This window comes from Lathamus discolor, chromosome 5 (genome assembly GCF_037157495.1).
Source record: "Lathamus discolor isolate bLatDis1 chromosome 5, bLatDis1.hap1, whole genome shotgun sequence".
Lineage (NCBI taxonomy): Eukaryota > Metazoa > Chordata > Aves > Psittaciformes > Psittacidae > Lathamus > Lathamus discolor.
Genome location: NC_088888.1, coordinates 83,654,527 through 83,668,046, shown reverse-complemented (window position 1 = coordinate 83,668,046; position 13,520 = coordinate 83,654,527). Strand labels below are relative to the sequence as shown.

Below are 13,520 nucleotides of genomic sequence, written 5' to 3'. Positions count from 1 at the left end.
CAAAAAGGCCAATGGCATCCTAGAGTGTATTAGAAAGGGAGTGGTTAGTAGGTCAAGAGAGGTTCTCCTCCCCCTCTATTCTGCCTTGGTGAGGCCGCATCTGAAATACTGTGTCCAGTTCTGGGCCCCTCTGTTCAAGAAGGACAGGGAATTGCTTGAAAGAGTCCAGCGCAGAGCCACAAAGATGATTAAGGGAGAGGCTGAGGAAGCTGGGTCTCTTTAGCTTGGAGAAGAGAAGACTGAGGGGTGACCTCATCAATGTTTACAACTATGTAAAGGGTGAGTGTCAGGATGATGGAGCTAGGTTTTCTTCAGTGATGTCCAGTGACAGGACAAGGAGCAATGGGTGTAAACTGGAGCACAGGAGGTTCCATGTGAACATCAGGAAAAACTTTTTTTACTGTGAGAGTGACAGAGCACTGGAACAGGTTGCCCAGGGGGGTTGTGGAGTCTCCTACACTGGAGATATTCAAGGCCCGCCTGGACAAGTTCCTGTGTGATGTACTGTAGGTTACCCTGCTCTTGCAGGGGGGTTGGACTAGATGATCTTTTTAGGTCCCTTCCAACCCTTGGGATTCTGTGATTCTGTGATAGCACAGACTGATAAGCCTGGTATAGGCATTTACATTGTAGGCGCTTAAAAATTAACAATGATTTATTCCAAGAACTTTCCTTTTAATTATTTTGAAAGACAAATTCACTCAGAGTAATTTTTATGGGATCCACTAGAAACTGGAAAATAGGTTTTCACAGATTCTGAGTATTTCCTCATTTTCATTTAGACTTGCGTAGAACTGAGCAGTATAAGTATTCTTAGAGAAGTCTAGGTATAGTAATTAATATTTGTGCTTTTTAAAGTAAAGCACTTACAGCGAATGAGGAAAGACTAAAAAAAGGAGAAAGAAAGAACTGATCTAACAATTCACACATGTAGGTGTTAAAAGTGTCTGCCTTACCGTAACTCAGACAGTTCAACAATCAAGCATGAATGACTTGGTTTTGACAGTGGAATCTGATAATTCTATTACAGGCTACATGAAAGATCTGTCTTTTGTAAAGTTGCTATCATAAATACTAAAATGAAGATTTAGTTAAGATCAATATACATAGTTTTTCATTTCCTTTGGAATAAAATATAATTGCATACTAATAAAAAAATATCTTCCCTCTCTATAGCTAAACATGAAAACCAGGAACATATCATTCATCCCATTGGTGAAGAGATTTCTGCTATAGATGGGATGAGATGATTACAACCGGATAATCTCCACTGGCAAAAGATGGAATCCAGACAACCTGTTTAGACCAAATTATTACTTTTTAGATTGCTAAAGACACCTCACACTGAATTAGCTCATGCAGTGATGATCATTACCTCCTTCTTAATGTTTAATTAAAAAAAGAATGAATGACACAGCCATCTCAAATGGCAATTGGCTTCACAATGTACATATTTATCTGCAGTGGTATTTGGAAAATAATGTTTTAATATCATTTTTGTAAAAATTTGAAGTTTTAATGATAACTTCTCACTTATTTTACCTCCAAAATTCCTTGTCTCTCCATTTTAGGACAGTGTTTTACATATGCCTGTGAAAGTGAGTTATTCTTCTGAAAGAAGGGATTATAAAAGTAAACCCAAGAAAAATGTGGTATTCATACTTTTCTAATGACACAGATTTTCTAATTAAGATCTAAAGCAAATAGTTTTCATTACGTCCTGAAAAACAAAAATTTGCTGGGGTTGGAGATAGCCAGTTCTAAAATTGGAGCTCCTCATGTACTAAATCTGATTGGGTGAGAGATATTAGGCACATTTGCACCACACAGTGGACCAGTTTCCTAGAAAGCTATTTCTCCTCTTATGAAAGCAACATAACCTTTTAACACAAAGACACACATGTCCCGATAAGTGAGAGTAAAGTGAAACAGTAAATACTGTCCCAGGTTCATAGACTATGGGGATCCAAGCTTCAGTTCAAACAGCATTGGTTTAAGTGAACATTATTAGGCTTATTCTCAAATTTTATTGTCCAGTATCTTTTTATTTACATGGAGCTGGATTTAAAGCTTTTTGGAAAGATCAGGAATACTTTCGCTGACCACTGTGAGCTTATGACTTAGCTGCACGAATTATAAATATGGACACACAGTCTTGAATTTTTAGTATGCAGTTAAAATTTCATCTTCTCCTGATTTAGAATGAAATGTATCATTCAAGGACTTATGGGATAGTCCTTTCTGAACATGTCTCTCTAACTATTATTTTAGCACAGAACCTATCAGCTGAGCTACTTTTTACACAATGTCTTTGTATTTGCTTGGTATGTATTTTATTAACCTTGGCTCTTAAATTAACTCATTATTCTGGAACATACAATTTGACTTTTGACCATCTAATAGATTATCTGTCCTTTCTCATAGCTGCCTCCAGAATTTAGCTGGAAAAGTGGCCTTAAAGATTCAGCCTTTGGCACAGTCTTTTACAGACCTCCTTTTCAAACAGTCTCTTATTCTCCTGGGAGAGGGGGGGTTGTTTCCTTGTTGTCAAAGTACCCTTCACATCTCACTAAGAAAGATGGTTCATTAAAGAAATCCCAGGATACTTGAAGAATATGCAAAATATTTTTCATGCCAGAAACAGGAGAAATTTCATCTAGCTTTATCCCCTTTCACTGTCTTTTAAACTCATCCTGAAGAGAATCAGTCAGTCATCATATATGAAATATTAAGAAATCCAGAACAACCACTCACACATCCATTCGCAGAGAGAGAGAACCTTCCAGAAGGAGCATTCTACCCAGCCTGGATAAACAACATCATCCTTGCCGCCTCCTCTGCCCTCTGGAAGAGGCATGAATGTCACACTTGGGAGTTCGAGAAAGGTGGTGAGAATTTTTGAGAAATTCCTTGGCAAATTTGCCCCTTATTATTTAGATATAAGAATTCTGGACTGAGAATAGGATGATATGGGTTATAAACCTGGAGTAAACACTAATGTCAGTGCACTGGGACAGCAGCCCGAATTTGCTGGGTGCCACAAAAATTAATCATAAGATAGTTTGGGTTTGAAGGGACCTTCAAAAGTCATCACCCCCCCAGTCCTCTCGCTGGCAATGAGTAGGGACATCTTCAAGTAGATCAGGTTGCTTAGAGCCCCATTAATATTTCCCAGGATGGGGCATCTACCACCTCTCTGGGCAACCTGTGCCAGTGTTTAACTACCCTCATCATAACAAATTTCTTCCTTATATCTAGACTTAACCCATCCTCTTTTAATTTAAAACCAATGCCTCATCTTACCACTAGAGGCCCTATTAAAATTTTTGTCCCCCATCTTTCTTATAAGACCCCTTTAAATATGGAAAAACCACAGTAAAGTCTCCCTGGAGCCTTCTCCAGTCTGAAGAACCCCAACTCTCTCAGCCTGTCCTCACAGGAAAGGTGTTCTATCCTTCTGATCATTTTTCTGGCCCTGCTCTGGACCTGCTCCAACAAGTCTATGCTTTTGCTGTGCTGAGGGCTCCGGAGTTGGATGCAGTACTCTAACTGCTGGAGTTCTAATGTTATTTAATGTTATTATTAATGACTTAGAAAGCAGATGAAACAGAACTTCTATCACATAGTTTATACTAAATTGGTGGCCAATATGGAGGATTAAGATAAAATAAAAACATATGGAAAGAGATTAAATATTTTAAAGGAACATGTTTTAAAAGTGAGATATGTCTCAGGAAATAGAAATTGAAACAAGTACATTTCAGAAAAAGTAAACCTAAGCTATTCAGAGAGCCCAGAATGAAGACCAAAGCATAGAAGTTGTTGTTGAATATAAGTTTCCAGTGTAATACAGGTTAAAAAGAAAGCAGATAAGTCATAGGAAAAATACACATCAATAACAGTCATCAATAACACAGATGAAACTGTGTCACACTGTACTATCTGAAAGGAAGAAGTATTTGAACAGAATGTTGGTTTGCTTTTTTGTTTTAGAAGGAACAACTACTGAACACAAAGATTAAGAAATAGCTTAAGAAAGCCTTCAATTTTTAATTCATATATTCCCATAATTCTAGCTTCAGTGGAGATACAGCTGACTATGTCAGCTAATGATGTGGTACCATGTGTTTGAGAAACAGTAAGTAATACCTGGTTAAGCATGATTATCCATTCTTTAAAGAGGAAATTCGAAGTTCAGGTTGGTGCAAGAATACTGTAGTGGATTGGTTTAGTTGAACATGGTGAAACGAGTAACTGTTTTTCTTAATCATGTTTTCTACATAGTTTCACTCATGATAATTTCTTCAGAAACACTGAATTCCAACTTGAATGCCTCCACCATACAGAAAGGCTTCAGGAGCTAAATGATATAAGACTAATGTCTTCTAAAGAAACAAAATAGAGCTACAAAGATCAGCTGTGTAGTGAACACAGCCACTAAATCTGCATGCTAGTGTTTTTCATCTCTCCAATGCATTTTCTATTTTTAAATGTGATATTTCTAAATCTATACTACACACCTTATCATATTTTAAACCCATTAGTGTGATAGGTGATTTTACAGCACTGACAACAATTTTTCTACCTAGGTAAGATCTGAAATGCTGTTCCCAGCTGAGCTAATCAACACAGGCTCAGCTGAGGAGCAGAAAAAAAATGTCTCTATGGCTATTATAGATCATCAACTTTTTAAACCACTTCAAACAACTTGCTCTGAAGGCTTTTTGACTGAATTTACATAAAACGTGTACTTCCTTCCTGTTTGTTATTGATGATTTGATGATTTTTTGGTGGTGATATACAGCTAATTTGAATGTATCTCTCCAGATGCCTTTCTGAATGACTGAAGAAAGCTTAAAATTCCTAGTTTCCCTTGTCACTTACAGCTGATTTACATGTTGGGTAATGAGAATGAATAATGCACTGGTGTTCTCTATTAAAGAGATGAATGGAGATCCGAGGAGAGAAGACCTTTCCTTTCAGGTCTCACTCTGAATGAGTGAACGAAAAAAAAAACCAAACAAAACCAAATCAAGCCAAACCAACAAAAAAAAAAAAAAAAAAACCCAGACACTAATATCTGTGAAGAAACACCAGAAGAGACAGACAAGCTAAAGCCAATCAGCAGAGGTCTGCAAACTCCCTGAGGGTAAATCTGGGAGTTCTGTGCCTTCATAAAATGAGCCCTGGTAGGTATTGGAAAGTAGGAAAAGAAAGTGGTAGTTTCCTTTGTATACACCTGATTTTGAGGTTAGCCTTTCACGTGAACACACTGATGAGGAAAAACTCCTACTACGTCTCTGAAATTTTGCTGCTTTTAAAATAGTCAATGATGCAGAGCACCACTCTGGTTTGAGTGCTGGTCTGACAGTTCCAGAAAGTAAAAGGTCAAGGAGTTTGTACTTTGCTCAAAAATAAAAAGAAGGTTTTCAGAGATGAGTGAAAGTTTTTGAAATTCATGAGCAGCTGTAGACAGCTGGAATATTTTACATGTCAAGTTTAAGTGCAAATTTTTAAGCATGTTTTCCAGATGAGAACTTTACTAATTATTTACTCAGAAATCCATAGACATTGACACTACACATGCTTCGTAACAACTTACAGCATCTTTAAGTTAAGCATATAACTATTCTTGAGGGACTAAAATTCTATTGAAATTCTTTCTTATTCATATGGGCAAAATACATTCACTGTACAGTGATTTAAACTGGAAACTGAAATACTAAAAAATATGAACATATTCATAGATATTCTGTGTATTGGGAACATTCTGTTCCATTTAAAAAGGAGCCAGAACTTCAATACTGATATCATATTTCTCTTTGAAAAATCAAGAACATTTTTACAGTCTTTTGGCTTTTCATGCAGTTGCTGGATGCCAAAGAATAAAAAGTAATCAAGATCTGAGAATAATTGCTGACTTAACCTGCTGTAAGTTACAGTCTGCATGGAGTTCCCACAAGTATGGTACAATATCAGATATTAACCCTCACTTACTGTTCTAAGTTTATCTGCTTCAAGCTAAATATTATGACACTACGTTTTTATTTTTTTGATAGCTTATTTTTCCATCCTTTTATCTCAGTTACTATAGTGGAATGCTCCAGATGGACTGGCACCATTATGTTTTCACATAATTCAGCTTGCTATCTTCTTAGGTGACAAATCTTTGTAAGGACCTGTGCCCTATCTAAAACCATTTGCATTTCACCCTAACTAACACTATTCAGCCACGCCTTCTAAAAGGCATTTTAAACAGCAGGAAACATTTCTAGACATCTGTTGAAGACTATTAGAGATTTAAGTACTTTGGTTGTTGGTTTTCCTTTCTGTCAGTTATCACTGAAAGTTCTTTAACAGGAAATTGAATCCTCTGCAAAGCAGTGAAGTGTTCCCTTTTTCTTCATTTAATAAAGGTAAGTATTCTGAGTGAATTCCTCCAGTAATACTTAGAAAGTCACTTCTTTTATTCCATTATTTCAGTCCATAGTCATTGATGTTTGGAATTCGTGTGCACAAACAATTTCTCTTTCAAAGGTGACAATGGTAATAACATAAAAAGTGCAATGAACAAAGCTTTAAATGACAGCATCTGTTGCTCAGACATATACTGATCTGTAATTCCAGTGACATTCCTGTGATATAGGGACCTCCCATGATGCTGCAAAAATTCCTTTACCAGCTCACCTTCAGTACAGGGGATAGAGCAGTAGAAGAAATGCTATTGTTCTTTTTATCTATTTCAGTTGAGACTTACAAGACTTCCACTGTACTTCATTATAAAATAGAGAACTTCCCCAAATATTCTGCAAATCTCTGAATGCCTGCTTGTCAATAGGAAGTAGTGAATTAATTCCTTATTTTGCTTTGCTTGTACATGTAGTTTTTGCTTTGCAATAAAAACTACTTTTAGAACGGAGTTCATCTTTCAAAGGTTTTCCTTACTTTTACCCTTCTAATTTTCTCCTCCATCCCACTGATGGAGAGTGAGCAACCAGCTGTGTGGTGCTTAGCTGCCCACCAGGGTTAAATCACATCTCCCCTGTATTCTGGAGAACAAAGTGATTTAAAAATCTGCATTTGACACAGAATCTGGATTTTGACATAGAAATGGTTTCAATTACGCCATGTTGTTGTTTTGTTCATAGGATAAATGTCTTAACTAGATTGTAAAAGATACAGGAAATTTATGCCCCATATTTTCTTCTCTGGGACACTAGCTGTTATGGCACTGGAGCTACTTTCTGCAGAAGATTGTTATGAACCACCATAGTGCAAGCTTCATCCAAATCTCTTTCTAGTCATTTCCCATATACCTGTAGAAATTAGCAGCCCTGTCTCAACTCAATAAAACAATGAGATAAAGAGGGGGGAAAAAAATTGTGAATAAATCCATGAATTATTTTCATGAGTATTCTAAAAGGAAAGTTTGAAGATGAGGAAAAATTATCTAACTGAAGCAGTACTTTAAATAATGATTGGTGAGTTTGCTTCGGGTGTAGCTCATTTTAGCAGCAGTAAGATTATTTTAATTAAAAGACTTTTCTACCAACTAAATGAAGTGTCTAACATGCCCAATCAATTCCTGACAATATGATTGCTCTACACACAAGGAAAGATAGTAGTTAATTAGAGGAAGCTTCTCCAAGGACAATTGGTCTCCTACGCAAAACCTGAGAAACTGCTGACATGGTTTTTTTCGTCTCAATGTCATAAGCCATGTTACTGACATGCACTGTTGTAGATACAAAGGTTTTTATCCACTTTCAGAGAAGAGAAAAAGCAAAAGGAAAATTAAGAACTAACAGTAGAAGGAAGTCTAAAGTACAAAAGCTGTAACATCTGTTCAAGAAAAATAACTATATTTTATAGCCTTTTTATTGTCTCTTTTGACCATTTAAGCTGAATACTTGGATATTTTTCTGTGTCAACTATCCAAAATATATTTTACATACGAACAGAAATAAGAAATGCAGTTTAAAATTGCATTTTTATTGTGTGTATGTGCTAAGCTTCTACAAGGTTTCACTAAAGAGTATGAAACAAAAAAGGAATTTTTTAATTGCTTTTTAAATCAAAGTTATGCTTTTCATAGCTGACAATGTTACATCATGTCATATTTCTTTTTGCTAAGATAAATCTACTCCAAATATGATTTAAATGTTAATGCAAAGGCTGCAGCTGTAGTGTGTATAATTTATAAACACAATTAAGAACAATCAGATGTGAAACTGCAATAGCCTTTCTGGTTGCAGATGCTATTTCATTCAGAGTCAACTAAACATGCCAAATTTGCCACTGCAGTGTCCTTCCCTCTCTCCCTTCCCAAATACATAAATGAAACCATAAACAGGTATAAGTTAAAATATTGCTATGGAACGAGATTGAAGATGAAACTTATTATTTAAGAATAGAAAGAAGTAAAAAAAATACATAAATACATCTATTACAATATGGAGAGCCTCTTACAGTGATATCGCACATAGGAAAAAAATCTTTATATTAAGATTTCCCTTAACACTGAAGTCAATTCCACTAGAACTCAGCCATAACTCAGTGTTTAGAAAGGTTAAATTTTATAAATTACATCTATTTATTGCCATTTTCTATAGTCTATCAGACTTTTGTTTGATGATTATGTTGTACGGTACAAACCTTACTATTACCTTAAAAGCCTTGAAGCACTGTAATCGAACATTATTTTTATTAACAAATGCATTTTTTTAGCTGTTGCACTGATAAAAGGTAACCCAAGATTAGTTTGAAGAAAGATCATAGAGGTGGTAAAGTGGAAGTGAAAGAAGAAGCTGATAGTTACATCTCTCTGGGATATAATTCTGTAATGTCTATCTCAATAGCAGTGAAGTCAATTTTCTCTTTTTAATACTAGCATTCTTTTAAATTAATCTAATTTTCATTCTTTATGCAATTAAGTTTCTGTTTTTCAAATGGTTATTTTTGTTAATTCTGGTAAATCTCTTTTGGCACTTATCTCTAAATGTATATACACATGACTAATACCTGTTTCCTTAATTTCACCTAAAGCTGTAGTGAATCATATTCAATGATCCTCTTTCAGTACCCTTCCTATGCAAAGATTAGTAAAGGATTTTAGAGTTCAACCTAAATGAGGTTCTAGTTAAAGGGTAAGACTGGAATTAAAACTAGGAATTGTATTCCTTGTCAAATAAAACCCAATCTGGTTAATCTAAACTATTTTTCTAGGCTTCTTTTATAGGCAATTGAAAAAGTAACACTCCTGAAGAAAGTGTTTCTACCACTAGCAAATATCTAATAAAAGTGGTCCTAATTCCCCTCTGAAAATGCTTATTCACTGATGATACACAGAGCCTTGAAGACTTCTTTACTAGGCGTCACATTAATTTATAGACTTCTAAAGTCATGGGAAAGTGAATCATTTAACTCTACCCCAGATTAAGTTGCATAAATCACTGGTGGCCAACCAAAGAATTGAAACAGGAAGCAGGATTCAGCTCTCAGAAAAGATAAGTAGAGTTATCTGAACTAATAAAGATTGATACAAACTAACCACATTCCTAAACTCCATTGCTTTATCTCCAGGAACTATAATCAGATGACAGACATCTAGCTTACATGTAGAGCTTCTACATGTAGAAATACTTAAGTCTCTTAAGCTGAAGCTGAAGCTTAATCTATGTCTATTCTTATTATAACCTTAACTGGAAGTTTCAAATTTAAATCTGTATGCTTTATTTGAATTTTGCAGACATCACAGCAGAGGGCAGAAAATGAAGAGAGTTGCAATTACTCCTCCAAACACTTCTCTATTTCTTATTTTTGAAAATTCAGCATTCCTATATGGAATATTTAAAAGGAAGTGAAATTACAAACTTCTACATGATTTGCATATGCCTTACCTGTGAAATTATGAGGACACAGACACTGAAACAAAGGTTGCTCTCCCAGTTGGCTCATATCAATGCAAGTTGCTCCATCAGAACAACTATTTGGGTAAATCAAACATGCATTTTCAGCAGATTGGCAAAATTCTCCTGTCCATCCAGGTGCACAAAGGCACTAGATATAACAAACACACAAACAACAACAGAACAACCACTGAGAAAACATAAAATAAAAATTTAATGTCAAAGTTTATGGAAATCTGTCCTGTATTTTACTACTGAACTAAAGTACAGCAGAATGCAGTGTCACACCCAGCTGAGACTATTGTACATGCCTGTATCTGCAGATAATAAAACAGTTGAAAGACTCAGAATTCATGTACCATGTCTGTTAAAAAAGCTTGGAAAACAAGGATACTTGAGCAGGAGAAAATGGCAAGATTATTACTGGCTCTTAAGGGATTGAGCTGCCAGCAGGAACAAAAGAATTCAGCATGCAAAAAAGATTTAAAAGGCCTTGAGGTGAGGGAGAAACCAGGCAGTGATACCAACACAGCATGCAAGACAAACACAGTGGCCATCCAGTAATGAGAAAAAATAATATGGGGGTTCCGTTCTGACTCTATCTGTTAACTAAAATAAATAAAACTAATTTCTGCAGAGGAAAGGGGAAGGTTTAAAGCTATATAGTGAAGTTTTTCAGTACAAGGCTCAATCTAGTATTTTCCTTTAAGAAAAAAAATATATTTCTGGAATAATTGAGAAATCTTTGGTAGTCTTCACACATTATGTATCTTTTGTTTTGGAGCAATGACAATACAATCATGACTCATTGAAACAACGAGTTTAATTTACAAAAAAATTGAACTAAAACATAGGGACAAATATGTTGCATTGCTATTCCATTCTTATGACAGAATTATTATTAAGCATTACTAGGACAGAAACATGTTGGCAGAGTCTTTTTACTTCAATAATCTTCAAGAACTAAGAAACACCATGACAAAAAAAAAAAGACGCTAGATATAACTATAAACAAAAAAATAAAAGACACAGTAAATATTCTCTGGGAATACAAGCTTAATAGATTAACTTCTCAAAAGAGTCCCATGAAACCTATAAATTACAAGTGCTCTGATAAGGATATAATTAATAGCTTGACTTGAATCCAATTATAAGGGCAATAAAACAGTATAGCCAGCAGTAGCATAAAATTATTTTACAACTTTTTGAGGGTGTTGCCAGCCACAATGTACAAGCTTTTCACATGCGCACAGTGTGACCAACAAAGGGATGTACAAGGGTGCAGCTGCACACCATGTAAGTAAAAAATGTTGCTAAAGGAGGAGATTAGCTTAAGGCACGGAAAACAGGCAAGATGTACTGCTGAATACTGAATAATGACAGGCAAGACACAGAAAAGTCCCAAGGCAAGCAATATCAGAACAGGAAACCCACCTGTTTTAAGGGAGGGAGGGGGTAAGAAAGCATGAAATGTCAAACATGAAGAGGAAGGGTGGAACAAAAGGAAAACAAGCTCACTTCAGTAATGACTTCTCTCATGAAATTGCTCATAGAACAGATTACCTTGACTTTGGAAGTGAGAACAACCAACAGTCGGAGCCATCAGCAATAACTATATGGCACCAGTTCCACAGTATTGTTTAATCACAGAATATTTAGAATGTAAGTATTGCAGAATAACAGTATGCAAGCATAGTGTGAATGGCTGATATGTAAAAAGTAAATTCAGTAAAGTTTTGTTTTAAAAACTTGCCCAGCAATTCAGTCTTCTTAGCATTCCATTACAGTGATCTCTGATTCCCTGTTAAACATCTTTTTTAAAAATTAACAGTGTTCAGGTAGCCAAGTGAAGCAGACTTTAAGAGAACTACAGTGGTGGGAATCCCACATTTTGAAACTCTGAGCTCAGCTAATGAAACAGCTGATAGCTAAAGTGGGCTGTCATCTCTTGAGTGACCAACACATAAAAGGAACATCATATGCAACAGCATTAGTGTGACTTACCTTCTCAGGGCCTGGAAAAACTTAACGTTCTTCAGCAGCTTTATATTCCTTTGTTCTTATTTTCTGAATTCCTCATCCCTCTACCTCTGTGTTTGACAACACCCATACATGATTCTGCCATTTCCCAATTCCATTCCATTCAATCTCCAGAAACACCTGCCACTTCCAATAAACCAGCTTTGTCCCTGATGTTATGTTTGGTTAACTCTGACACAACTATAAAAGTGTAAAAACAACATGGCATGTTTTAGGTAGCTGTATCTATAGCAACAACTACCTTTGTCATGCAGTACACATAGCTTCCCTGAACAAACCTATAACAATTTTATTTATTCTATATGTCAACATATTTTACCTTCACAGATTCCCAGAATAATATAGGTTGAAAGAGATCTTTGAATGTCATATAGTTCTACTCCTTGCTCAGAGCAGTTCAGCTTCAAAATCCAAGCTCGTTACTGAGGATCTTGTCTTGTTGAGGTCTGAGTATCTATAAGGATAGCAATTCCACAGCCTTTCTGGGTCACTTGCTGCAGTGCTTAACTGAAGTGTCAGTATATTATAAACAATTTCTTCTTCATATTTAGTCAGAATTTCCCTTATTGCAACATGTGCCAGTTGCCTCTCACGCAGTTGCTGGGCACTTCTGAGAAAAGTTTGGCTCTGTCTTGGCTGTGATCACTCAATAGGGAGCTGAAGAAGAATTATATCCCCATTCAGCTTTCTGTTTCCAAGGCTAACCAAACCCAGATCCTTCAGCTTTTCTTCATATATCATGTGCTGTAACCTTTTCACAATGTTGGTGCCTCTCGCCTGGACTTCAATTTTTTTCAGTCTTTTTTTTTTTCTTTTTTCTTTTACACTAAAGCCCAAAACCTCATGCAGAACTCTAGGGATGGCCTTCAAGTGTTGAGCAGACGACCTGCTGGCTACACTTTTACTAATACAAACCATTATAAGATGAAGCTAGGCTTTAACACCTTCTGATTACACTGACTCATAAAAAGAATCATGTCCAGCAGGTCGAAGGAGATTTTGTCCCTCTTCTCTGATGAGACCCCACCTGGAGTACTGCATCCAGCTCTGAAGCCCTCAGCACAGGAAAGACATGGACTTGCTGGAGCAAGTCCAGAGCAGGGCCACAAAAATGATCAGAGGGATTAAGCACCTCCCCTCTGAGAGAAGGCTGAGAGCTGGGGCACTTCAGCCTGGAGAAGACTCCAAGGAGACCTTACTGTAGCCGTTCAATACTTAAAGGGGTCTTATAAGAAAGATGGGGATATTCTAATAGGTAAGATGATAAGACAAGGTAATGGTTTTGTAATAGAAGAGGGTACATTCAGACTAGATATAAGGAAGAAATTTTTCACAATGGTGGTGGTGAAATACTGGCACAGGCTGCCCAGAGATATGGTAGATGGCTCATTCCTGGAAGTGTTCAAGGTCAGGTTGGATGCAGCTCTGAGCCATCTGATCTAGTTGAAAACCTGCCCGCCCATTGCATGGAGTTGGACTATATGACCTTTAAAGGTTCCTTCCAACCCAAGCCATCCTATGATTCTGTGATCTCTAATATGATATGCTCATTTCGGGTGAATCCCTGATTTC

At 36.3% G+C, this 13,520-nt stretch overlaps 1 protein-coding gene across 1 annotated transcript in view; it reads right to left on the bottom strand.

Annotated features, from left to right (window-relative positions):
• Window positions 1-13,520, bottom strand: part of EYS (eyes shut homolog) — an 822,863-nt gene that overhangs the window by 701,438 nt on the left and 107,905 nt on the right. The window contains exon 7 of the mRNA XM_065682611.1: window positions 9,900-10,059. Within this exon, the coding sequence (XP_065538683.1) occupies window positions 9,900-10,059 (160 nt within the window). The remainder of the gene's footprint in view (window positions 1-9,899; window positions 10,060-13,520) is intronic.